This window comes from Triplophysa rosa, linkage group LG8, assembly GCF_024868665.1.
Source record: "Triplophysa rosa linkage group LG8, Trosa_1v2, whole genome shotgun sequence".
NCBI classification, from domain to species: domain Eukaryota; kingdom Metazoa; phylum Chordata; class Actinopteri; order Cypriniformes; family Nemacheilidae; genus Triplophysa; species Triplophysa rosa.
Window position 1 is genome coordinate 20,462,664 of NC_079897.1, and position 25,579 is coordinate 20,488,242.

At 39.0% G+C, this 25,579-nt stretch overlaps 3 protein-coding genes across 6 annotated transcripts; 2 read left to right on the top strand and 1 right to left on the bottom strand.

The window, feature by feature from the left end:
* The first annotated feature begins 1,441 nt into the window (after window positions 1-1,441).
* Window positions 1,442-18,726, top strand: zhx2a (zinc fingers and homeoboxes 2a). Of its 2 annotated transcripts, none has more exons than XM_057339488.1 (4): window positions 1,442-1,918; window positions 9,420-9,530; window positions 13,815-16,397; window positions 16,692-18,726. In XM_057339488.1, the coding sequence occupies exon 3, from the start codon at window positions 13,970-13,972 to the stop codon at window positions 16,385-16,387; it is 2,418 nt and encodes an 805-aa protein (XP_057195471.1). In that variant the 5' UTR covers window positions 1,442-1,918; window positions 9,420-9,530; window positions 13,815-13,969; the 3' UTR covers window positions 16,388-16,397; window positions 16,692-18,726. The 2 variants fall into 2 exon arrangements, with proteins under 2 accessions (XP_057195471.1, XP_057195472.1); XM_057339489.1 differs by having other exon boundaries at window positions 13,819-16,397.
* On the bottom strand, window positions 16,404-23,212 carry derl1 (derlin 1). Its single transcript, XM_057339490.1, has 8 exons — window positions 22,888-23,212; window positions 21,137-21,248; window positions 20,861-20,925; window positions 20,250-20,276; window positions 19,563-19,658; window positions 19,422-19,474; window positions 19,205-19,315; window positions 16,404-19,020 (listed from the first exon to the last, which is right to left on the bottom strand). The coding sequence occupies exons 1-8, from the start codon at window positions 23,038-23,040 to the stop codon at window positions 18,864-18,866; spliced, it is 774 nt and encodes a 257-aa protein (XP_057195473.1). The 5' UTR covers window positions 23,041-23,212; the 3' UTR covers window positions 16,404-18,863.
* Window positions 21,258-25,573, top strand: nsmce2 (NSE2 (MMS21) homolog, SMC5-SMC6 complex SUMO ligase). 3 transcript variants are annotated; one of them, XM_057339493.1, is made up of 7 exons: window positions 21,258-22,367; window positions 23,688-23,817; window positions 23,905-24,017; window positions 24,377-24,530; window positions 24,692-24,786; window positions 24,914-25,020; window positions 25,242-25,573. In XM_057339493.1, the coding sequence occupies exons 2-7, from the start codon at window positions 23,703-23,705 to the stop codon at window positions 25,360-25,362; spliced, it is 705 nt and encodes a 234-aa protein (XP_057195476.1). In that variant the 5' UTR covers window positions 21,258-22,367; window positions 23,688-23,702; the 3' UTR covers window positions 25,363-25,573. The 3 variants fall into 3 exon arrangements, with proteins under 3 accessions (XP_057195476.1, XP_057195474.1, XP_057195475.1); XM_057339491.1 differs by lacking the exon at window positions 21,258-22,367 and adding an exon at window positions 23,388-23,506; XM_057339492.1 differs by lacking the exon at window positions 21,258-22,367 and adding an exon at window positions 23,388-23,495.
* Window positions 25,574-25,579: the final 6 nt, after the last annotated feature.

A 25,579-nucleotide genomic window follows, 5' to 3' on the forward strand; every position in this document is an offset into this window, starting at 1 on the left:
CTATAGAGATGTGCGATAATTGCGATGATCTGAAACCATCGCGATGAGGTCAAACAATCGCGATGAGACGATTATTTAATAATCGTGACAGCCCTAGTTCAAACATGTTTACCTTCAATTCAACACCGCCAGCTCAGTAACAAAAACAAGCTTTATGAATATTTTATGAGATATAGAGTGGCATCAGGTATAAAAAGTAAACTTTACTTACTTGTTGAGTGTGCTCTTGCGTCCCTCTCTGTTTTTGAACCGATGCAGGCACACTGCACAGAACTGTGCAGCGTCGAGCTTCTCGAGTCACTTCAGTAAGGAGCGTTTTGGTTGGTGGATCAAAAGCTCAACGCGATTGGCTGAACAGGCCATACTTAAAAAAAGTTACGCTTGAATCTCACCGTGGCAGGACAGTCTCAAAAATACCACACACAAATTCAAAGCAATCCACACACGTGTGACGATTTGCAAATGCAGATTCACCAATCCATAAATACATGTAACAACATTCACAAATGTTTACTGGAAAGTAATTCAAGAACATGATTTATACATATTTGTGAAAACATTCTGAATTTATTTCTGCGAGATATATTTGTGTGAGCATTTGGGGAAAATGTTTGTGAATTTATGAATTGTGTTTTGAATTTACGAATCTGATTTTGTGAATGTGAATTGTGCTGTGAATTTATGAATTGTGTTTTGTAAATGTATTATTATTGAGACTGATCTGTCTCCATAAGAAACTAGGCAGACATAATTATTACAGTATTTTTTATGACAGTAATTTTCAAACGTCAACAAATAATTACTCTAACGTTGCATAATATATCCTGTAGATGGCGCTAAATACATGAACAATAACCAAATGTGCATGTGTGAAACTTTATTGATGAATAAAACATCTGCAAATAAGTTCAACTAAACGACAAACAAGACAAAGAGCAAGTTAATTTACATTAATAATTCAATAGATGCTTATTTGTATGTAAATATGCCCAAACACCGGCGGATCGGTCTTGTTAATGAATAATTCATAAGCTTCTGCAGCAGTATTCATAGCCAAGTGCTGCATGCGCAAGTAAGGACAGACAAACATTTGCACAAAAGAAATGATAGAAACCGGTGTCGTGAACTAGCATTCAGATGTGTTACTGGCATTTGAAGTTTTTGCATTTATTATAACTTTACGTTCTTTCTTAGAGTCATATTAGCACTTGACTTGTTTTCCTATGACTGTCACATACTTGTGTTTGGGAGGATAAAAGTTTTTTTGCCGTCTTTTTTCACATACAGTTGTAACGTGTTTCTTTTTGCAAGTTGGCCTGTTTGTTGTGATGCACAGCCAGCACAAGGATACGGGCGAATGTGGGAGGGGATGAGGAGAGAAGGGGAGGGAGAAAGGGGATGAGGAGAGAAGGGGAGGGAGAAAGGGGACAGAGGCGAGAATGGGAGGGGAGGGAGAGAAGAAAGTGCGAGAGATCCGTTCAGCCACTGGTCTTCAATATAGTGCTTAATATTCAATGACCTGTGATCCAAACTAACGCCGGGGACGTCAAAACAACAGTGCTTTAATCTCAAAGAGGGAAGCACGGGGGTGAAGTGAACTACAGCACGCTTGCACTTGAAGCCGTAGCTTACCGTCGGCGATATTTTCAAACTTTTACTTTTGAGGATTCGTTAGCAAAGTCGGGATGGAACGGCGGCTCGTATCGTATGCAAATACGTCTGCTGACGTAGGTGATCATGTGGGTTTTGGCGTAGATCCCCCTGTGATCGCGAATTTTTTTCGGCTGTTGTCTTTAGAAATCGGTTGAATCTTTACAATCGCACGCTTCTTTTGGCCGCACACGTGGAAAAGTAAGCAATTTTGGATCTTAGCTGTCAGTACCCTGACGTCGCGGGGTTTTCCGTTGGTGGTGGGCAGGTAAGAACGGCTGAATTAAAAATGGTCTCGGCTAGAGAATTAGCAAACAAGCCTACAAGTTACAGACGTTGTTTGAATACGCGATAAGTAGTTGACCGAAACGTGCACGAAAGTGCCTCTAAGGTCAGTTGTTGTTTTCACTGAACTTTGTTTGTCTAAACCATATTGTACAAAGCGAACACCTGAATAACCGCAATGACCTGACCCGATAACCTCAGTTTTAACGTCTCCAACGCTGTGATTTAGTGTGGGTTGTGAAAAGTTTCTTACGATGGTTAAAGTTAAAGGGGAATGGGCGCGCGAACATGTCTACTTCTCTTATGTCGAAATAACCAGCAAAATATGGCTTCCAACGTCGACATGGCGTTACGTCGGTCCAAGTGATTTTATTGGACTCTGTTTCGTATCAGTAAAACCCGCTCATCCTCTGTACGTACCGATCGCTATTCTTACTCGAAGTACGAATGATTAATTCATGCACTTGTATGAAGTGAGCATGGCACGCAACCACTTTGATTTCGGGTTGCTTTCGTATGATGTAGGCAGTTGTGACGCCTTCCACGACCATACTGCATGGCACACGCATCAGACGCGACGCGAGCCACATTGCAGCACTGTGTTCACGTCTGTTATACTTCCCAAAATTGTCGCATCCACACGATGAGAAGCTCACTGCATGCTTTTGCGTCCGGACCCCATATCGCGTAAAAGGATAAAAAACATTAAAGCACGTATTAAGTTTGTATTTAAAATCGTATTTCATTCATTCTTGACAGAGAGGGGATTTTCCCTGTGTCATCTCAGGTGATGCGATTTAATATATCAGTCACCGGCCTTCTTTATAAACTGCCATTCACATTCATTCTCTAAACAGTAAACACCAAATGCTGTTCCGATCTCAGATCACATTTCTACGCTGTTTACCTATGACCAGGTAACTAGGTTACTGTCGAATCAGTTTTAGTATATTTCCCCTGTGAGTTTTGATTGGAGGTTACAATAGGGCTTACACAGATGTACAGGAGCGGAGGGGTTTCCTGAGTTTGATAAGTTCAATTCATCAAGGACATCTATCTTTAGATCTTACAGCAGCTTTTGTGATGCGTCGTTAAAGATCATGACATTAACCAATATTTAATGATTATTTAATACTGTATATTATTAAGTATTAAATAGTTTTAGCGTGTTTATCTCTCCTCGTCTCATATTACTCTAATATGCTGTTATCTGTAGGCTACAAGTAGATCCTTTGTTTTTCTGCTGTATCACGTGCAGCCGGTATAATCTGAGGTTTTGTTTGTTAGGTTGCAGCATAGGGTCAAAGGAAAGAAAAGCACAGTGATTTATCAAAACACTGGTTTCTTTCTCTAATCCTAAACAAGTTTGTTTGCTTGATGACCAAGCAGAACCACAGTTCATTATAATGTTTATTAAACAGAGTAGATGTTTGTCTTAACTGATCTGTAGAAAGGCTTTGTGAGAACTAAACAGAATATCTTTTTAATATGATGCTGTTTACACTATAAGAAATTAGGTTTACTTCAGTGTTTTGTCCTATTGTGTTCATTGAATTTGAATCACTGGCATTTGGATACAATGTTGAGTTGAATTTGGATTCATCCCATTTTGAAGCGATAATCATCCCTAGCCTGGCAAACATATACTTGACAATCCTGGGAAAATGTGGATCACAGTAGGAAGACGTTTGTCTTTGAGCCGTTTGTGTATGAAAGCGAGGCAGACGCAACTGTTACGAAGTAATGACACATTGACAAAAGTAAAACTCAGGACCACAACTATGCTTGGCCTAGCTTTGGCACAAAATGTGGTTTGTGCCAGGTGACTGGCTGGATTCAAAATGGCTGCCTGCATTCATGAGAAGCTGACGTCTTTGAGGAGGTGGTTGCTGCTGCCTCTGCCTCATAGCTCGAGCTGTTGGTGACTAAGCCGACAGTCGCTGATGTCACAGCCGTGGGCTGGGCTCCCATGAAAGCTGTGTTTTCTCAGTCGGTGGTGGTGGTCATGACTCTGAAAGCAGAGCCTCTTTGTGAGCGAGCCTGGCCTCACATTGGAGCCGGGTTATTTATTAGTCATCACTACTAAAGCTATTAATTTCCTTCTCTGTTCATGTTCTGGAAGAGGGACTTCTGATGTGTGCCACTACTAAGTTTCGGTTAGTGTGGAATATACCACCCTGATCTCTTCTATAACCCGACTGCCGCGTAATGTGAGCGCAGCAAATTGCGTTTCATCACTATGCAAGGTCATATTCCTTTCACGGCTCGCTATTCTTAATAAGCTGTATCTTATAACCATACTCATCATGTATGTTGGGGAATATTTGTGCTGGCTGAATTTCTGAATAGACTTAGCAGCTGGGCTTTAATGCGGATTGGCCTTAGTGTTGTAGAAAGTTGCAAAAGTCCAAGAAAGAAAATAATAGAAAAAAGAAAATCAGTTTGAAACTTTGTTTTCTGGGAAGGAGAAAGTGTGCAACTTTTAGCCGTTGCTCTCAGTTGAACTGGTTTGCTGTTGCCAATATTCTCTGCCCTACTTTTTTTAGTCGTGGCCAAGCTTTTTGGAGGCATAATAAGGAGGAGACTGCATGTAACTGCACAGACTATAATATTGAAAAGCAGAATGATAATGCGGATGAGTCAGAAAGATTAAGAACGTACGGCTGCAGAATTAATCTTATTTTTACCATGATCACAATTTCTGTCTTTCTTGGTTAGTTAGTAATAATTGTCTGCAGTATCTGTAAGTTAGCAGAAAGTTCGTTATCAGTCAGTTAGCAGGGTTTTTCCTGGCTCAAAATGAGGCGGAGGTGGTGCCATCCTGATCTTGTACACACACACACACACACACACACACACACACACACACACACACACACACACACACACACACACACACACACACACACACACACACACACACACACACACGTAGACCTACCGTACCTTTAAGTGGCTTAACCAAAGTGACTTTGAGTTTGACATATTAAAAGTTCTAAGAAAAATAGATAAAAACGACAATTATTAAGTTATATAAAACATTACTTTTATTCAACCAAACAGAAATGTTTTTTTTAATCAAATAAAGCATTTTTATCATTTCAACTAACTTTTCAGCCCACAATAGCCAACTGAGTTAACCAGTCTTTCAAAATGAGCAAAGCTCATTCACATCTTGCATTCTTGTGGTTCACTTTAAATGATTCAAGTAGGGCTGGGCGATATGGCAAAAAAGTAAACTCGATAGTTTTTTCTATATTGATCGATAACGATATTTATTTCGATATATATTTAATTAAACTGTATTTAAAATAATCTATTTTAAATACAGTTTATTAACAAAAGTTAACCTTTAACCAGTTAAAATTCAATTAAATGAATGCACTGTTGCAACACAGAGGTATTAGGCCATAAACAACATGTACCAGTTCATTCAGTCTCATTTTGACTCAATGACTCGTTAAGTAAAGGGAGTGTTCCTTCATACATTCAACCAAGAAAGGGCTCCGTTACTGTGTACATTCGAACGCTATTGGCTCAGCACCTGCGCACATACATAACGCTGCAATAATGTCTTGCTCGAGTAGTGGGTTTTATTCAATGCATTCAGTGAACCTTAGTCTTTCAAAAAGACATCTCACATAAACTGTAGTACATTTCTTAATCATGCAAGCATCTTACATACAAGGTTCAATATTTGAATGTGCACACAAACTCACTTCATTACATCTCTAATCTGTACAGGGCAGCGCTGGTTTGTATAAGCACCAGCTCATGTTAGCAGATATGTTAACGATGGATATATAAACGTTTGTGCTTGAGTTTCGAAGTAACTTGCTTGCAATTGTGCCTCAAGTTTGTTTTGTTTAACCGGCGATTGCGAAAAAAAAAAAAGACACTTGATAAACCGCGTGATGACAACTCGAGGTTAGTTTCACCTTTGTTTCCGCTTCCAGTAATGTTTTCCTCCTCATGTCGAGTTTTCTTTGCCAAGTGCAGTATGAAATGGACTTTGTACTTATGCTAAAAGCTGCACGCTGACTGACTGTTGTTGCGTTTATTTCTGCGTTCTGTTTGACTGTAAGATTAATCCATATCGAGTCAAAATGCCAATAGCTTATCATCGTTTTTGAAATACATTCTATCGCGATTCGATATGATATCGTTTATCGGCACAGCCCTAATTCAAGGATCTCTTATATTCGCTAGTGACTGAAAAGTTCAATAGTTTAAATGAATCGGTTCAAATGAGTCATTCGTGTGCGAGTCGTTCTAAACGCAATGTGCGTTCATACTGGCGAACTCGCTGTGTACAGTATACGCTGCTTCAACGATCCAACTGCACAGCTAAAGACATTTCAATTATGTAGGTCATGTTAATTTAAGAAATTTCAAGAAATGAAACGTACTTGGATGCAAAACAAACAGCCGTGAAACACAGGCTGGGTCTTGTTCTGCAACTCTTTTTAGCGCCTCAGTGTACTGATAATGAAACAGCGGCTCCACTGTGGCATAATGTCGCAACTGCAGTTACAAATGACAGTCTGTTAAATGCACGCAGCATTTCTTGCGAAGACACACAACAAAATTTTGGCGAGAGCCTGAGGCGGCTCGACATTTGACGGAGGCGGCCGCCTCCAATTTCTCTATGCAGGAAAAACCCTGGTTAGGGCTGTAGCTATCGATTATTTTAGTAATCGAGTATTCTACCAATTATTCCATCGATTAAGTGAGTATTTGGATAATAAGTACTTTTTCTTTATTAAAGAGCAATACTAAATATATAAGACAGAATAAGACAGATGTCCTCATACAGCGCAGACGCGGACAAATACATGAGAATCACGTGTGTAGAAGATTAAACTGTGCAATTCATTCACTCAGACACGCAGAACAGCCAGATGGCATGTTTAAATAACAGGATTCGGCATCCACATCTATGGAATCAATGCAGCCGGAAAACAAGTTTCACTCGCAAAATAGGCTAAAACTAAGTAAAATAGCGGTACGCCATTGATTAACGTCACACAGAAACAAGCACAACGACAAACTCACTTCACACAAACAAGCGGCTCTGTTTAATGCACCTGCCAAACTGTATTGCATGCGTGCTACACTTGTTCAGCCTTTGGATATAATACGTACTGTAAACATTATGGGATGCATTATGGGATGCACACTACAAAAATGAGTTTTGTAATGGTTTTAATGAAAAAAGTTTATTGTTTATAATAGTATTTCAATGGAAATATTCAAATTTCTTTGATGGGTTCTATTGGGTTTCTATTGTTTCTTTTCAGCTGGGGTAGCCTATATTTATCTTAAATAAATCATGTAATTGATCAGTCTTTAGAATCATTAGTTGTTATTATTAGAACATCATTATTTTAAAATCTACAGTATATGGAGTTGTATACAAATAAATTAATAATAATAATCGCTAGATTAACCGACTATCAAAATAATCGTTTGTTGCAGTAATTTATTCTGCAGTGTCTTCTGTGTTTACATAACATGTACAGAGACGGGCTGTGCGTCAGTAAAAATGGTCCTTGGGGAAACACGGTGCTCCGTGTGTACTGTAGTTAAATGGATTAAATGAAGCTTCGAGGCAAAAAATTGCCGAGTTATCGAGTTACTCGAAGAATCGTTCCAGCCCTTCTGTCACTCGCGAGTAGTGCTGTTAAACGATTAATTGCGATTAATAGCATCCAGAATAAACGTTTGTGTTTGCGTAATATATGTATGTATTTTGCATATTCGTTTTGTATTCTAAACACATGCATGTATATATTTAAAATATATGTAAAAACCAATAAATTATTATATGTCATTTTAATGATATATAAATATACACATGCAAATATTTGTGTACGTGTATTTGTTTACAAACTAAGTAATGTCTATGTACTGTGCAAATTTAAATGTAAATTTTTATTCTTATTATTCTTATTATATTATTATTATTAATCGCGATTAATCATTAAACAGCACTAAATTGTTAGTCATTCTTTTTGGATGGTAGACCTAATGCACCAAGCTCTTCAAACCTCAACATCACAAAATGTGTTGACAGTTCCTCCTCAAGGCTTTGATTGGTCTGTTGTGCACATCAGATTTTTTGTAACTTTGAACCTGGATTTATACACGGGATGAAACTAAAGTTGTTTGGTCGATGCACCTGTTCCTTAGAGGCACAGAATAACTACTAGGGCTGTCACGATTCTGAAATTTGACTGATGATTAATTGTCTTATAAATCATTGCGATTATGATGATTAATTATCTGTTTTAGGGCTTTGACGATTATGACGATTAATTGTCTGTTTTTGAGCTTTGACATTTAATTCTCATACATTTTTGATTCAGCGATTGAAACGACCATATTGTTCTGAATACAAGACTGTTTTTTTCTTGGAAATACATCGGAAAACATTGGGTCATCATATATTTAAGGTTTAGGCTTTTACCTGTCAATAATACAACCGCCAAATACTTGTAAATGAAGTAAATTGATCAGGTGTGAATTGAAGCCACCATAAAAATGCTATCAGTCATAGAAAAGCTTCTAGTCTGTTTTTTTCTCACTTGCAAGACTACAATAAAATTTTACCTGTGTGTTAATGAAATTTTGGTAGACTGGTTTTCACACTGAAATTCGCTTAAATAATATTAAATTGTACTGCAGGTAATTTGTTTTTTTAAGTGATTGTGTTGTGGTGGTACATTTTACAAGTATTACCATGCTTTAGTAACAATATATACACTAAAATATGCAATATGCAGATGCACTACAGCTCCCCCTAGTGTCTTCTATAGAGATGTGCAATAATTGCGATGATCTGAAACCATCGCGATGAGGTCAAACAATCGCGATGAGATGATTATTTAATAATCGTGACAGCCCTAATAACTACCACAAATGTTAAAAAGTACCATCAAAATTACCCTTTTGTTTAAGTCGCCTCTGAAAGTATTTGTACACTAACAAAAAAAACAACAACATTATCATCATTATTGTAATGATCAACTTAAAAAACATTTTTTTAAGTCCAAGAAACCCTGGAATGAACCTAATTATTTGGGTTGTAGCTCATCAGGTGGCTTGTGAACTACATTCACCTTTTGGACCAGCTAAACTGCAAAAGCACAATGTAAAAGCTTTTGGTTTTGCTCCAACAGGGACATGACAAATGATTTAGGCCTGTAGAAATGTAAGTTGATACTTACTAGCAGTCGTATCAGGTCACTGACCTGATATTCACAGTATGGGTTGGTTGTTGCTGGTTTGCGAGCAGATTTTCTCTCAACCTTGAAGAAAAGAAAATAAGGGATTTCACTTAAGTCAACATTCTCTGTTATGAGGAGTGTCTGTTTCTGGTTGGGAAAGGAAGCTTGTGCTTGAACTGGTGCCTTTGAGCCCTCATCAGAAATGATTGAGAGATTCAAAAAAACTTCTAAGATAACAATACAACTTTTTTCTAGGTGAAGAAACGAAACGTTGAAAATAGAAGCAGCAGAAGAGGGAAAACTTGTCACACAGGACCTGGATATTACCGGACATTGCACACTTGAGAAGGAGACCGTCTCTGACAGGTGGGTCTGTGATTTATAAAGATTTGTGATAACAGTGAAAGTGGTATGGAGTCCAAACTGAGCATGACTGAGATAAGACAACCGTGTCGGGAGATTAGTCCTCTCAACATCATATGTTTGTGGCGTCTTTATTTGTGATCTTCAATAAACAACTATTCACTGTAAAAGCGGAAGTCATACGTTGTATTTAAGTTGTTTTAATTTTGTAGAGGATTCCAGACTTTGAAATGACATATTTGAGATCTCAGGCAGATCAATTTCCAACTGATGCACTTATGCTTCAGTTTATGCTGTATTAAATGAATATAGACAGACTGTTGTTTAGCTCACGTCAGTTATGGTGTCATAGCATTACAAAACTAGTTTGATTTAATATCTCTTAGATTACAGTGATTTAGGTCAGATGGGAAGGCTATAAGCAAAAAAACAGTTAACCCATAAAAGTTTTCTACCTCCCTAGTTTTTCTCTCATCCTTCAAATGATCGGGTTGGTGTCATGCTGAGCTTTAGATGTTATTGTGATGTCTATGATTCAGGCCTCTTGTGTGCCGTGACTCAAAGTTGCAGATGGATGACAGCAGTCATCACTGCCCCTTGGTATGAATCTGATTTCTATTGAACAAAGAGACTCGGCTGTCCAAGGACTTGCCTTTTGTGTTTGTAAAAAGCGTTTCCCGAAATACTCAATATGACAACATCTAACAAGACCATTAATCCTTAAATTGGCCTGAAGTGTTGCATAAATGTTTCTATAGGTTTAAACGTCTGTCTGGAAAGAATTAAAACCTGGTTGGTCTTTGTTTCATGATAACATTTGCCAGTGCCACCAAATCATGTCAACAAACCGGTGTTACCAGCTTAGCATTTTATTAAACAAACTGTTTCCGAGTCTCGTAGAAGCATTTTTTAAAAATGACCCCGATTAGTTGATCCTCGGCGTGACTCTTTGCAGTATTTCATAACGCTCTGGGACAGCAGCCATATAAGTTTGCGGCTGGCAACAGGGATTTGGTTTCTTTTGAAGATACTGTACGCAGCTAAGCAGCTCGGCCTGTACAGATGGCTTTAGCAGGCATGTCATGTCCTCTCCCTTTGGTTACGTGGTCACAACTTCTTACCAGGCATGATTTCCTTGCACAAGAGTGGGTAGATTGTTCTTGTATAGACTGAATGCACTATGATTTGTAATATCCTTCTTTTTTGTTTGTATTTTCTTTCTAATTATTAATTCTTAAGCCTCTTAACTGATAAAAGTGTTCTTATGTAAGTACAAGAGTAAACATTTGTTTCTGTGTCCTCACTAGCAACAACACGCCCATGTCAGCTTTTTAGTTTTGGTTTTGTTTCCTCTTAATAAGCATAATTGATGCACCGACTCATTATAGCTCATGAAAAATTAATCGCACGTACAGTACAGCAAGCGTACATCAGGAATCTTTTGTCAGTAGTAGATAGGAAGGAAATATTAGGGTGGAAAAGATTATTCGCATCCATCTCTCAGTGTGGGTTTCACCCCTAAAGAACGGGCTCTGCCAAAAATAGGAATGCGGAACGTTCCTCATCTGGATCTCTGTGGAGAAAATCCCTCCCACCTGCTGCTAGGCCGTTTCCATGGCAACGCATGAGTCCAGATTTTTCGAGGCCTGTTACTGAGTACCCCAAATCACGAAAAGCCTCGACTCCTACCCATTTTGGTTTGAGCTCTGTGTCTTTTCTCTACCCTTAGACAGAATTTAGACCGATAGAACTCTTATTTCTCAGTCTAACAACAGCATCTGGTTCTGTTACTGCAACCTTCAGCCAGCATCTGTGTCGGGACTATTTATTGATTAACATATTGATAAGTATCAGGTATCACTTCTGCTATGATTCAGAGATTCACTCTGCAGTCTGGATGTTATCCCAATATCCAAAGTGGTGGTCCCATTTTGAAGGTCCGTAACATTGGTGATGAATGGGGAAATACGTTAATGTAGATTCTGTGCCGTGCTGCAGCCTTAAAGAGGCCCATTTGATGAGATTTAAATTAATTCTGCCTGATCCCAAATTCAGCCCCCACCCACTGTGCTTCACAGTATTAACAGAGCTCTGTCTCCGCCCCTTCACAGCAGCTCCGCAGCACACCCTCTCTTGGAAAAATGCATGTCAATGTATGCGAAAGCAGACAGGCAAAGTGATGTCTGTTTTGCTGTTCTCCCACTGTTTTTCTGGCATTGGTATTTACTAGATGTGTCACTCACTTATGTTTATTTACATATGATCAAACTGGCTCATTGCAACAGTCAGTAGTGAATGTACAGAGACCGTTTTACACCCAGCATCTTTTTTATTGCTTTTTACTAGTGGTTTTGAGTTTGAGCTTTTAAAATGTTACATGTTTAGTTTCCTCTTATTGTTGGTTTTTGTTGATTTTGTCATATTCCTTTAACACAGTCTTAGCCAAAAGTACACCACAGACTTTCTTTGCTTTCTTGTGCTATTGGAACCTGAGGCCAAATAATGTGTTTTTAAATGTCTTTAGACGTAATGTATGTGCTTACTACTTATGTCATAAAGTTTTTCATTTTTTAATAGCTGAAAGCCCTTGGCAAACACTTGCTGTTCAGATTGTACATCTGAATGCATTTCTTTCATCTTGCTTTTATTCTTTACTTAAAGATTTTCTATGAAGGTGATGAATGCACTTTTTAGCTCATGAGTGCTGCTATGATGTGCTAATGCAACCTTCTAAATTCTTATATGGCTGTATGTTATTATTTAATCAATTACAAATAATAACATTTGTGACACTTTACAATAAGGTTGTATTTGTTAACATTAGTAAATGCAATAAATAACATGAACTAATAATGAGCAATATAGTTATACAAGTATAATATAGTATATATGTATTAGCCCTTATTAATGTTAGTTAAAGTGATAGTTCACTCCAAAATAAATTAATAATTTACTCACCCTCATGTCAGTTCAATCCTGTATGACTTTCTTTGTTCTGCAGAACACAAAAGAAGATATTTTGAAGAATGTTGTTAACCAAACAGCGCTGGCACCCATTCACTTCCACTGTATGGACACAAAGCCAATGCAAATGAATGGGTGCCAGTTAACAACATTCTTCACAACATCTTCTTTTCTGTTCTGCGGAAAAAAGAAAGTCATACAGGTTTGAAATGACAAGAGGGTGAGTAAATAATGACAGAATTTTTGGGTGAACTATCACTTTGATGTCAATACAATTATTCATGTTAGTTCTTGGTGCATTAACAAATGTTTTGATTTAACTTTTGTTTTGATTCAACTTTTGATTTAAAAATGTATTTGTAAATGCTGAAATTAACATCAAGTAACATTTAATAAATGCTGTATTGTTCATTGTTAGTTCATGTTAACCAATTAACATGACCAATTGTTAACAAATACAACCTTATTGTAGTGTTCCTAATATTTTTAAACACTTAAAGCCACACTATTGAATTTTTCGGGATCGGGAAAAAACCACGAGCCGGAACTCAAACTCGGGTCGCCTGAAATGCAACTGCGCCATATGTCGGATCACTAACCAGGGTTAGGGCTATCGGCTCCGACATGAAAATGCTAATTTTTAAAATGCAACTTCCAGAAACATTTCTGTCAACTACTCCTAAACTAAATGATAAATCTAATTAATGAAAGACTTAATCTTTAACCTCTGTTTGTCCTTTATTCCCTTTGCCATTTTTTCACAGCACATAGAGAAAAAATACCCATGGCTACATTAGACTGGTGCTCTCACATTGAGTTGAGGCTGTGATATGAGATGCTCAGGGTCCCATCCATATTTAATAAGTCTCCAATGTACAGAGATCTGCCGAGGGCACCACTAGCCTGAGGAAGGCTATTATTGGACTGGACAAGCTGGGCCAAGCACAGGATGTTTTTGCCCCTCCCATCCAGACTGTCCACCATATTGCTGATGCCTCTTATTAAAGCTTATAAAAGTATTGTGCAGTAGCCTTAACTACTGCATAGCAATTGGATGCTTTTAATGAAGTTCTGTAGTAGTCTGTTGTAATGTTTTTCATTTTGTGCTGTGTTGCACCTCTCTATTTACTTGATACGTTAGGATTTATAATGTGCTTAAAAACTTTATTAACTTTAACTGTTCAGTTGTCTTGGGCAAGGGTCTAGTGTCTATGCATCCCAATGATTTCCTATTACCTTAATACTCAATATTACAGGTCATCAATTCTTATGTATCAGTGTCTAGTATTGTTACTCAGTCACACTTTATTTGTATTTTTCTAGACAGTGTGGTTTGGGATGAAGTCTGATGAAGCCTTCCATTGGAGCTGACATTCACAGTCAGCGCAGTCATCATTTACTGATCCTCCACCAGACCAAGATCTGCCCATTGGCCATCAACAAAGCCCCCCTGCCCTGCACTGTCCTACTCCCTGACCATGGCTAGTCGGAGAAAGTCTTCAACACCCTGTATGATCCGACCAGATGACTTGGTTGCGGCAGACGATGCAGATGATATGGACTCCTGTGTTGACGGTACAGTGGAGAATGGATCGTCTCATGTCTCTTCTGCTGAGGAGTGGACAGACAGGAAGAGTTCTGTGAACTCTATTCAGGAGGCAACAGAGCTGGAGAAACCGGAAGCAAAGACTCAACCGCCAAGGAAGCTCCAGGGAGGCTACGAGTGCAAATACTGTCCGTTTTCCACACAAAGCCTTAACGAGTTCAAAGAACATGTTGATTCCAATCACCCGAACGTTATACTCAACCCACTGTACTTATGTGCCGTTTGCAACTTCAACACAAAAAAGTTTGATTCTTTGACCGAACACAATGAGAAGTGCCATCCTGGGGAGAACAATTTCAAGTTTAAACGGATCAAACTCAACAATCAGACCATTCTAGAACAGACAATCGAAGGTTCAAACTACGCAGTCATCTATGATGCCACCAGCCTTCAGCCGGGTGAGGACTTCGGTTCTTTTCCTCCGAGCAAATCCACAGGAGTTAAGATGGGCAAGCCAAAAGCAGACAGTATTCGGTTGCAAGGAGACAGCCAGATAGATACACTCACTCCAGAGCTACCTAAAAAGCAAATCACCGCAGTGAACGTGAACGGGACTGTGATAATCCCGGATGCGACGCTGAAAGACGGACTCTCTCACATCATGCCATCCCTTCAACGCCCACCTAACTACAACTTGGTACCAAAAATCGCCGTCCCCTTGAACACTTCAAAATATAACCCCTCGTTGGATGGGAACCTCACCCTCATCACGTCCTTCAACAAGTTTCCCTACCCTACCCAAGCAGAGCTCTCATGGCTCACTGCAGCCTCTAAACACCCAGAAGAACAAATTAAAGTATGGTTCACTACCCAAAGGCTGAAACAAGGTATCAGCTGGTCTCCAGAGGAGGTTGAAGAAGCACGAAAGAAAATGTTCAATGGAACGATTCAGCCTTTTCAACAGGCCTTCACTGTCTTACCTGCTCAGTTAACTCAGTCGACTAAATCGTCACAGTCCCTTATCCAGACTGTTAATTGCCATGTTTTTGGACAATCCAGTCTAGTGTTGGCACCTATTGCCAATGGCTCCACTGCAACTGCTGCTCCTCTTGCACTAACAGTTGCAAATCAAATAGCACAGGGTGTCAAAAGGCCCCACACAGCGCCACTTGTTGCCTCGGAGGTGAAGAGGCCTTCAATAATCCAGTCCGTTCAAAGCACTCCCAAGTCTGTCTCTCCAACACCAAGCCTTTCTTCAGATTGCGATAAAACCCTTGATCAAATCAGAGAGCTGACCGCCAGCTATGCTCAGTGGCAGTTTCCTGATGATGAAGAAGTGTATCGTCTCATTGAGATGACTGGCCTCTCCTGGGGAGAGATCAAAAAATGGTTCAGTGATCAGCGTCATGGAAACCATAAGGCAGCGCAACAGATTAAAGCAGACATGTCTTCAAGGGACAGCCAACCTCATAAGCCTGTTGCCACACAGTTTCCACTTCTAGAGAGAGTAAAGGGCAAATCATCTGAGCAAATGAAAAAGCTGGAGGAAAGTTTCCAAAGGACTAGCTATCCAACACAGGCTGAGATTGAACACCTTGTGGCCGAGACCAGGCTCTCCAAAAACGAAATTGATTGCTGGTTTTCAGAACGACGTGCACTACGAGACAACCTGGAGCAGGCCTTGCTCAACTCCATGGGATCAAAAAGACTCGAGCATCACCTTCAAAGGGGAACCCTGAATGGAGTCCACGAGCAGGACAGCCGAGTCAGGGACTCGCCTCTTCCCATTCTCACCTCCTCGGCGTGTCCAGAAGCCATCGATGGAAAGTCTCTGGGCCTTCTTAAAGATACGTTTGCACAAACCCAGTGGCCCTCGCCTGAGGAGTACAACCAACTTGAAATCCAAACAGGGCTAGCTCGTACAGAAATCGTCCGCTGGTTCAAGGACAACAGATCTGCTCTGAAGAATGGAACCTTGGATTGGATGGAGCAGTTTCAAAACCTTAGCAACAAAAGACAGAACGGGCAGAACAGCTCTGTGATCTCGGAACAAGCCCAGAGTGTTCTGCAAAGGCATTTCCAAGAAGCGAAGGTACAAAAGGGGGAGGCTTTTGAGAAGCTTGCAGAGCAGTCAAAACTAACCAACCAGGACATAGTTGACTGGTTCACCAGCAAGCTGGGCAACAACATGCCTGACATCAGCAAGAGCAAGGACCAACACGGACAGGCAAGTGTAGACGGTAGGAGGTGGGTTTCCTTAGCATCAGACACTGAGAGCAAAGACTTCGACGGGCAGAAAGTAGCACGAGAACTTGAAGTGTTGTCCGCAGAGCACAGAGTGACGGGATGATGTTGTAAAGGTATAGTATTTCTCTTAGGCTACGTATTAAACTAGCTGTTTTGAATAGAGAAGGAGTGAAAGATTTGTCTTCCTGAAGTAATAGCCGCCTCTTCTAATAACGTAGCAGCTGTGGCTCTAAGACACATGGGATGTCGGCAGTCTGTAATTTAGCCTTTTATAAAACAACTTGGCAGTGAGAGAGATGTTTGGCGTGTGTTGGGAGGGGGGCGGCGTGTCAGTTTTAGATTTTCTATCAGACCTTCATCTATAATGTATGTGTGTCAAGTGGCATTTGTTGCTTGTTCTATTGCAGAGGTAAACAGGCTGCTATGACTGAACTTGACGGGCCTGATGTTTAAGGAATGTTGCACATGGAACCAATGATCTCATGTCTGGCCTCTGACGGTATCAAAGAAAAGATGGACTGGGGGCTTCTGTGAAACACTGAGTGACCACGGAGTGCCAAAGTTAGACTGCTATGTTATTAAGTGTTTGTTTTTTAAAAATAGGGCCCTTGTAAATATTTTTTCTGTACTTTGACAGGTTTGTAAGATCTTTTTGAAGATGAGACTTTTGTTACATTTATATTAGGAGTCCCAAGACATTTCCCCTAACCCTTATAATGGAATGTTTAAACGTTTTCTTTTTGTGAGAAGAGACTGAATCCGAGAAGAGAACTAATCCACCTGCTGGCGAAGATGGCATTGTAAAGTCCAAGAGAACACAACGTGATCTGCAATGGCACTTAATATTTCAAGTGGACACGTAAAAGCAGTGCTTCTACAAAAACCATCTCATTCAAGAAATGAGGTGATGTTATGGACTGCAGTCTCATACTTATTTCTTGCCAAGGGGACAGTGCCACATGGTGGATGTAATCAAAACCGAAACTAATACAATACAGTGATGCACAGCATATGTTTATTTGTTGTTATAGGCTAATTTGTTGGCAATATTACAGTAACAGTACAAAATTATCTTTTAACATGTTGCCTTTTCTGGTATCCAAGGTGTAGTTCCATTTTCACTACTCCGCTGTGAACTGCTTCAGCTAGCTTCAGTGTATTTCTTTTTCCTGCAGCTGCATTAGTGACACGTTCAGACATGTATCCGGAATACTGTACTGCTACCAGGAATCCTGCTTGCTCTTTATAAGAACCAGTCTGCTGTAACTCAATAAAACAACTGATTGAAATACTGCTGATTGACCCATCGTTTACACAAAACAGCAATTGTGCCCACGACAAAGCTAAATTTCAACAGACAAAACGTTAGGATGCAAATTTTCTTTAAGAAAAATTAAGCTGTAATGCAAGATTTCAATACAATTTTAAGGCGTCTGGATCCGGAGTGTGTCCCTCAAGACACCGAAATAAGCGTAGTCAAATTAGTGAGCGCTTGCTCTTTACAATTTATTTGTTGCTTTAGTTATCGAAAGAGCACTGAATAACAAAATCAAAGCAGTAGAATGTAAACTGATCATTTAGTTTAGTAACACATATTTAGAACAGTAGTCGCTGTTATTATTATAAAAGACATCATGGCAAGATCACACCACCATAAACCAGGAAACTGGATTCAAATGCTTTCTTCATTTATCAAAAAAGTACTTAGTTTTGTATACTGTGGTAGGCTAACTGAGACCAGTTTTTATTGCACTTATGCATTGTCCTTATGTTATTCCAATTGCTTCTATTGGTTACCTCCTTAGTAAGTCGCTTTGGATAAAAGCGTCTGCTGAATGACTAAATGTAAATGTTTTCACCTTTACTAAACCAGTGTGTTGAGGGACACAAAACTATATTGCATCTACATTTATACTCAACTTTAGCACTGAAACCATATAGACATAACATTCAATGTACAAACAATTAAAAAACGAACTTTGATTTCTGCACACCAGTTATGCTGTAAAAGCATTGACTGATAGCCTTTATCAAGGCTTGCATGTATGAAGCAAATAAATTAAAACATGCACAGCACTTTCATCTGCAAGTTCTGGCTGACAGCTAGTTCAGTTCATTTACAAATGTAAAGCACATGTACTGTTCAGGGGAAAAAGTTACAACAATATTAACCTGATGATTTTAGAGATGAATAATCAATCAACGTGAGTGGTTTGAAACCAATAAGATGGCAAAACATTACATGTCAACGGAGACCATATGTTTTCAACTGTGTGAAGTAATATGAAGCCTGCATACACTGAATGTGGTTATATTGTGGGCAATAGACAATAATCCAGTCCTCTGAACTTCCTATCATTGTGATTTGCAGAGTTTTGTAGAGATTTGCACACTGAAATCACAGTGTGACCTGACATCAAAAGCGAAAAAAAAAAAAAACAACGCTGAAAAACCACTTCACATTTCTCTTCTTATGAACCAGAAGAAAAAAATACAAATAAATTCCGAAACATAAAATCCGTATTCTGCAGCATTGACGTTAGAAGTTCATTTATCCATGGGCTTGTGAGAAAAAGGGGTCAGTCGTCCCCCAGCCGAAAACCTTGACCCCAGTTATAGCGTCCACCACCACCTCCTCCTCCTCCTCCTCCTGCCTGTTCCTGAGGCATAGGTCTCCTGCTTGGGGGAACACCAAATCCAGAAACTCCACCTCGTCGATTGGGAAACCAATTATAGCTAAGGGACAAATGAAATGATGGCAGACAAATATTACAATAAAACACTTTTTTTTAGTTCATTTGACTTTTATAAACATTTATTTTCCTGCCACATTCATCTATGTATCTGTACAACTTTAGAATTTAGCATTGCTCAGCAGAATATAGCACGTTGTGGACAGCTGTGTACACTATGAACTCACAGGAACTGGGGTGTGGAAAGAAATGACCTGCCACCCAGATCCATGGGGTATTTGAACATCAGAAAGAAGTAAAGATGGCCCACTAGATTTCCAATCAGCTCGTTGACAACGCTGACAAAGAAAGAATAAAAGTCATTGTGACGATTCCTTGTTATACAACATAAACATCCAAAATGACTGACCACAAAGCTGTGTGGGAAGAAATAAACAGTCTTACGAGCCACCAATGATGTAGTTGAATCCCAGAATGACCCAAGGGAGATAACAAGCCTGTGGTAGTGAAAACATGAAGTGGATTTTTAAAAACACATGACTCATAAATCATAAATACACAGCATTAATAGAATGAATTCAACACCTTGAATCTGGTGCCAAACCAGAAAGATACAATCATGTCTCGATTTAGCTGAGCCCAGACATACAGAACAGACATTATCAAAGGGATCATCAGGAGCTGCAAAACACAAAGCAATATTTACAAATGAAATAAGAAATTCAAATGACAAAATAGATTTTTGTTATAAGACATAAAAATACCAAAATATGTTTTTAACATAGGCCTACATGAATAACATTCAGGATAATGTTTACCGTAAAAATGGTACATGCATTAGAACCATTTATAAATAGCCATATGAATAATAATTAGCCATAACAAAATGTTGTATGTTTGTGTTAGTAATTGTAATTGATGTCAACCAGGCAAACAACCCCAACATTAAAGTAGATACAAATGTAAATTTAAGGCAATATCACTTCAGACAAAAAATAATGAATATGCAAAGAAATGCTTTTTATACCCCCAACTCATTTCCCCCTAAAATTATCTCACTAAAGTAAAAGGTTTACAGGCATAGTTGTGATCACGCAAACTTGTGATCGAAATTTTCTTTTTACTGAAAAAATCTGGCACCAGTTTTCCCTGTACCAGACTCCTTAAAAGACTCCGCAACAAGAAGCTTTATCACCCATATACAAAAAGCTGTCATTTGTTTTATGATTAATCAACATTTGAAAAAATAAATGAAAGAGAAAAATGACTAACCTGCATATCCATCATTAACCCTGTTATCTTAATTACAAATGTAAAGGAAAGATACATGCATATCTCAGTACATGTCAATTTAAAGGAGTAGTTGACCTTCAAAATGAAAATTCTGTCATCATTTACTCACCCTCTTTTCATTTCAAATCTGTATGACTTTCTTCCGCAGAATGCAAAAGAAGATATTTTGAAGAATGGGTTGTTAACAGCCCCCCCCCCCATTCACTTGCATTGGTTTTATGTTCATACAATAGAAGTGAATGTGGGGCTGTGCTGTTCTGTTACCAACAAGAAAGAGAGTCGTGCAGGTTTGAAATGACAAGGGGGTGAGTAAATGATGACAGAATTTTCATTTTGAAGGTCAGCTACTCCTTTAACAAATGTTTGTCTAATGTAAATAAATGTTTTTCTTCCGTGAATATTAACATCACTTAATGCAAAACACTGAACTGCTGAAATCAGCATGTCACATTCAGTGGCTGAACTCACCCACAGTTAATGCGGGTATATGTGATGCACAAATGCAATTTGATGGCACTGACTAATCACTTGTTTGCACTGTACCGCATCAAATGTTTAATTTTTTGCAATGTATGGGACAGAAAGGATACAACAATACAAATCCAGTTGAACAGAAGCATGAATATGTAATCTGCTGGTCTTCCATCAAAAGCTCCTATGAAAGAGAAAGCAGATCATTAGTAACATAAGATGTGACGACTTCCTTCACTCACTCTCATTGAAACACGGTTTCTGACCGTTTCAACGCAGTTTTCATTCTTATTACAACGAAAACACACAACTTAAATTGCTTTCAGTGTCAGTTTGAGAAACAGGCTACAAGCATTCAGCACGTCAGATCCAGTCAGATACGGCACGTGACCTACCTGTTTCAAGCCTGGTGGAGTACTGGTACAGGAAATACAAATTAACCAGGTAGAGAAAACCTGTCCCTGGGCCAACTGGGAAATACAATGTTCCAGATATCGGTCTCCATAGCTGTTAATAGAGCACATAAAAATAATCAGTGACTTTGATGCTTTCACTATATGTTTGCACTGCAGATTTGATTCCTTGAGATCAGTGTGTCTGTATGCGACAGCGTTGCCCCAGACATCACACTCTAGACACTCATCTGGTCTGTCATCCAGATTTGTTGGGTAACTCCCGGGCCAGAAAAATTGGGTCAGTAAACAACACGCATGCCCCAACACTCTCTCCAGTGTTTAATTTGCTCTCATCGTGCATCTGCACACCTTATCGCTTACTACGGCCTCCGACTGTCTCTACTCTGTTACCCACCTCCCCCTCGCTTCTAGTTATTTCTCTCCTCCCCCTGGCACACACTGCAACTCTGAGCTAGCAGGGCTTTTAGTCTGGGGAACTGTGAATCCGCTGAGCAGCAACGCTTTAATGTTGGCGTCTGAAGCTGCTCTGCGGTAGCCAGCCAGTCCAGCGGCCCCCTCACGCACTGCAGCATAAATCACGCCAGCTCACTTGTGTGGAGAGGTGACCTCTGTGGACTGCAGCGCAGAGAAAAGTGGGTTAAAAAGCACAGCAGGATCGCTACGCCTATGTGAGAGGATGGGGAAGAGGCTAGGTTTATTTGGCTGCTTCTCAATAGTTAAATGATTTCTTCACAAGACAAATGTGCTGTGGTGTCAGCATCAGTTTACTGATACAAAATGCCCTTTTTCACCAAGCCTGATAAAAGAAAAAATAGACTCTTTTTTTGAAGGGATTGTTCTGCGAATTCAATTCATCCGCTTTTTTATACCTAATAATATTTAACACATTTTCCTCAAAGGCTTTTTGGTCACTTTTAGCACAGAATGGTCGTTTTGCGCCACCTGGTGGAACAAGAAACAAACTGATGTAAATTAAATGAATGACTGTTTCATTTCAATGCAAAACTTATTGTTAAGGCAAAAATGTAAAAATATTAAAAGATGTATGTTTTCTTGTAAAACGTAAATGTTTTTCCGAATAGCTAGGCATAGAAAATATTTAAATAACATCTCGCATATCACAACGAAAACCGGAAGTAACCTCAGATGCGTGCTTTTGTATCATTGGTTGAAAACAAATGTGACGCTTCATGGGACTCTTTTTCTGTGGGTAAGCAATTTTTGATTTAAAGGGCGGGTTGAACACGTTTAACAATGTTCTAATATATTACCAGCATTCTATAGCACACTAAGTAATGACGTAAAGGTCAAAGACAATTTTAAATAAAAACTAGAAAACCGCTAATGATCCGTCTAACGTACACATTCTCTATAATCATGAAGCTTTGCACAAACCTGTTAAGCCACAACTTTTAATGTCTAGCGTTCAAATTTCTTTAACATGATCAGCAAAAACATAAGCAGTGTTTATGCTTTATTTCAATTGCGAGATATCGAGACTGTGGACGCTTCATAGACCGATTAGCAAATAACCACCACCACCACTTATATTATTCCCATCACCATCAACTAACGTTAGAGTTTACTAAAGTAACGTTACAGCTTTCTTAACCGTAGCCCATGTGTCGCACTTAAGTAACGTTACGTTACTCCGGTATGAGGCCTACAAGGCCTTAGTCATCGTTGCTGTTTTTTAAGTTTCTCTGCTTTGAAATGTCATTTAAACGTACCTGAAATTTATGAAAGAATGCCTCCGGCCATAACACAAGATACATAGGACTGATTAATCCCAGCTTTCCTATCAGCGGCACGGCTATTGAGCCAGCGAACCAGTATCGAGTGATGAAAGGTATGTTTTTAAACCAGTCTCCGATATCTGACATCTTGCTATATGATTTGACACCCAGGAAATGATCTGTCTGTTCTCCGCCGATGCGGGTTTGGGTAAAATAGCAGGTGCAACACACCACTCTGTGATCGCAATGCAGAAACGCTGTTTCAGTCTTCTATTTTGGTTACTCTGATGGACGGCCGCACTCCTTTCCCGTTTAGTCTACATGACGTGGCCGCGCGCAGGCGCATCCTCGATTGTCGTTACATTTGACTGTCAAATGAATAGCCATGCAGATAAATATTGGGATTATTTAAATATATATGCATGCTTTTATTTAATATTTCTTTTTTAAGCGGATACTTGTAATTTTAGATGATTTTTGTTTCGTTTTTATTAACCAACCCCGTGTTTTAATACGATTTATTGAAAGCGTTGTACGTCTTTTATATTGACGTCGGATCCAGCGCTAATGAAACCGGAAGCGAGTTTGTGGCGCTACTTTTGGTGAAGGACAGGTTTCTAGTCGATTTATAATTTATTTTATTGAAATAATAATAAATGTCAACAAAAACATATATTGTCATCAGTTATGTTGTAAATAAATAACGTTAAATGTTGTAAAGGCGCCTGTGTAAAACTACATGCAATGCTGAATGTGTACGTAACGTTATGCTGATTTCTGTTGTCTTCACGTAGTCATAAAGTTTAGAGATGTCTTTAAGTTCCGTGCAGTCCACGTTGTCCAATCTTAAATCATGCCAAGGAGATATTGAAGCGTATATGGACGTGGTATCAGACGTTGCACTGGGAATAGTCGAAGCAGAAGGTGAGCAACAAGTGTTTAACCAACAGTAGAAAGAGTTTACATCTAGTGTGTATTCATTATGAAATTGTCTCGACCTCCTAATTTCAGGTACAACTGACAGCCCAGCTCTGAAGAAACTGGAGAAGATGATGCTGCAATGTTCAGAGTTGGACAGAGAAATAAATTGTTTTGTGGGATCGGTAGAAGAGATGACAGCTCAGGTTAGAGCCAGTTCACGCGCGTTCAGCGTGTTTTTGCGGTTCTTTCCATTGTACATGAACCTGACGGGTTTCACCAAGCAGCACATGTTTGTGTGTCCACGTTATTTTGGTCCTGAAACAACATTTCTGTCAACTAATCACACTATCAATGTATTACCTTACTTTGGTTACCCATTACCTTACTTTTGACTCATTTTGATTGACATCACAGTGACTGTATTTTTACTGTACACTGCGTAAACAAATTCTTATTGTGTTTTTAAAAGCGCCTTCTGTGTTACTGGACACCTAATTTTTTGCTTAATTAGTCTTTGTCAAATTACCTACTGACTGATAAGACTTTGTTTTATGTTATGCAGGTCAGGCATCAACCACCAGATGCCATGTTTAATCTGAGAGCTTCTGTAAAGGACAGGTTCTCTCATCTTATGGCTGGAGTTTCAGATGTAGACCTACAAAGGCACACCAAAGTGATAGCCTTTAAAGAGAGTATCAGGAAATATGCAATGCAAGGTGAGACACTGGCATTCTCGTTTCGTTTTTAACTAAGTTTCAGAAGTTTAAATTAACAGTTATTATAGAGGGATAAAATATGCATTAGTATTATCAAATGCCCTATGTGAATAGAGGTATCATTGTTTATATCATGTATATATGTGCATATGTATTTGCAGCTAGTCAGGCAGCAACAGAGAATGAAGAGGAGGAGCTGGATGATGACATTGCTGTAACACAAAGCCAGACAAATTTCATCTGCCCTCTCACCCAGGTATACATCAACATTGTTTTCTAATTTGTGTATTTTTTTCTTATGTTATTAACACGTGCGTAAGAAAGATAATGAAATTCTATTGTGAAATGAAATCCTTGATTCAGATATTGTCCTGCTCTGACAGGTTGAGATGGTCAATCCAGTGAAAAATAAGAAATGCCAGCATTACTTTGACCAAGAGGCTATACTTGAAATGATTAGGGCCAGGCACAGAAATAAGAAGAAATGTCGGTATGTTGACACTGAGTTCTGCCTTTCGTACATAAATAAATATGCTTCTATAAAGTTTAAATCATAGCTTGTTTGCATTTTCTTGTTGTAAAACATGTGTTTAACAATGTAAACACACTGGGCATCAACTTTATTACATTATTGAAGAATAATGTGTCTTGTAATGCAGATGTAGCAATGTAACAGCCATTGTTGCCTTTCACATGTGTCATTTCATACAGCTGTCCAAAGGTTGGCTGTGGAAACACAGATGTTCAAGAATCAGACCTCGAGTTGGACTTTGTTATGAAGAGAATGATCCAGAACCATAAGAGACAGAGTGGGAAAAACATACACCTTTAGGTGTAATTACGATTGTATTTACAATGTAAAAACAATTTTTCGAAAGTTAATTTTTTTAACTAGTGGCTTTTGTTATATAAGTTTGTACATAAATTAGGTTGTTTTGGTTCACGTTATAAGGAAAGCGTTGTTTTGCTGAATGCTTGTCAATATGACTATTGTATTTTCTTTTTTTAAATAAACTTTTCAGCCATTTTCTACTTTGCTGACAAACCTC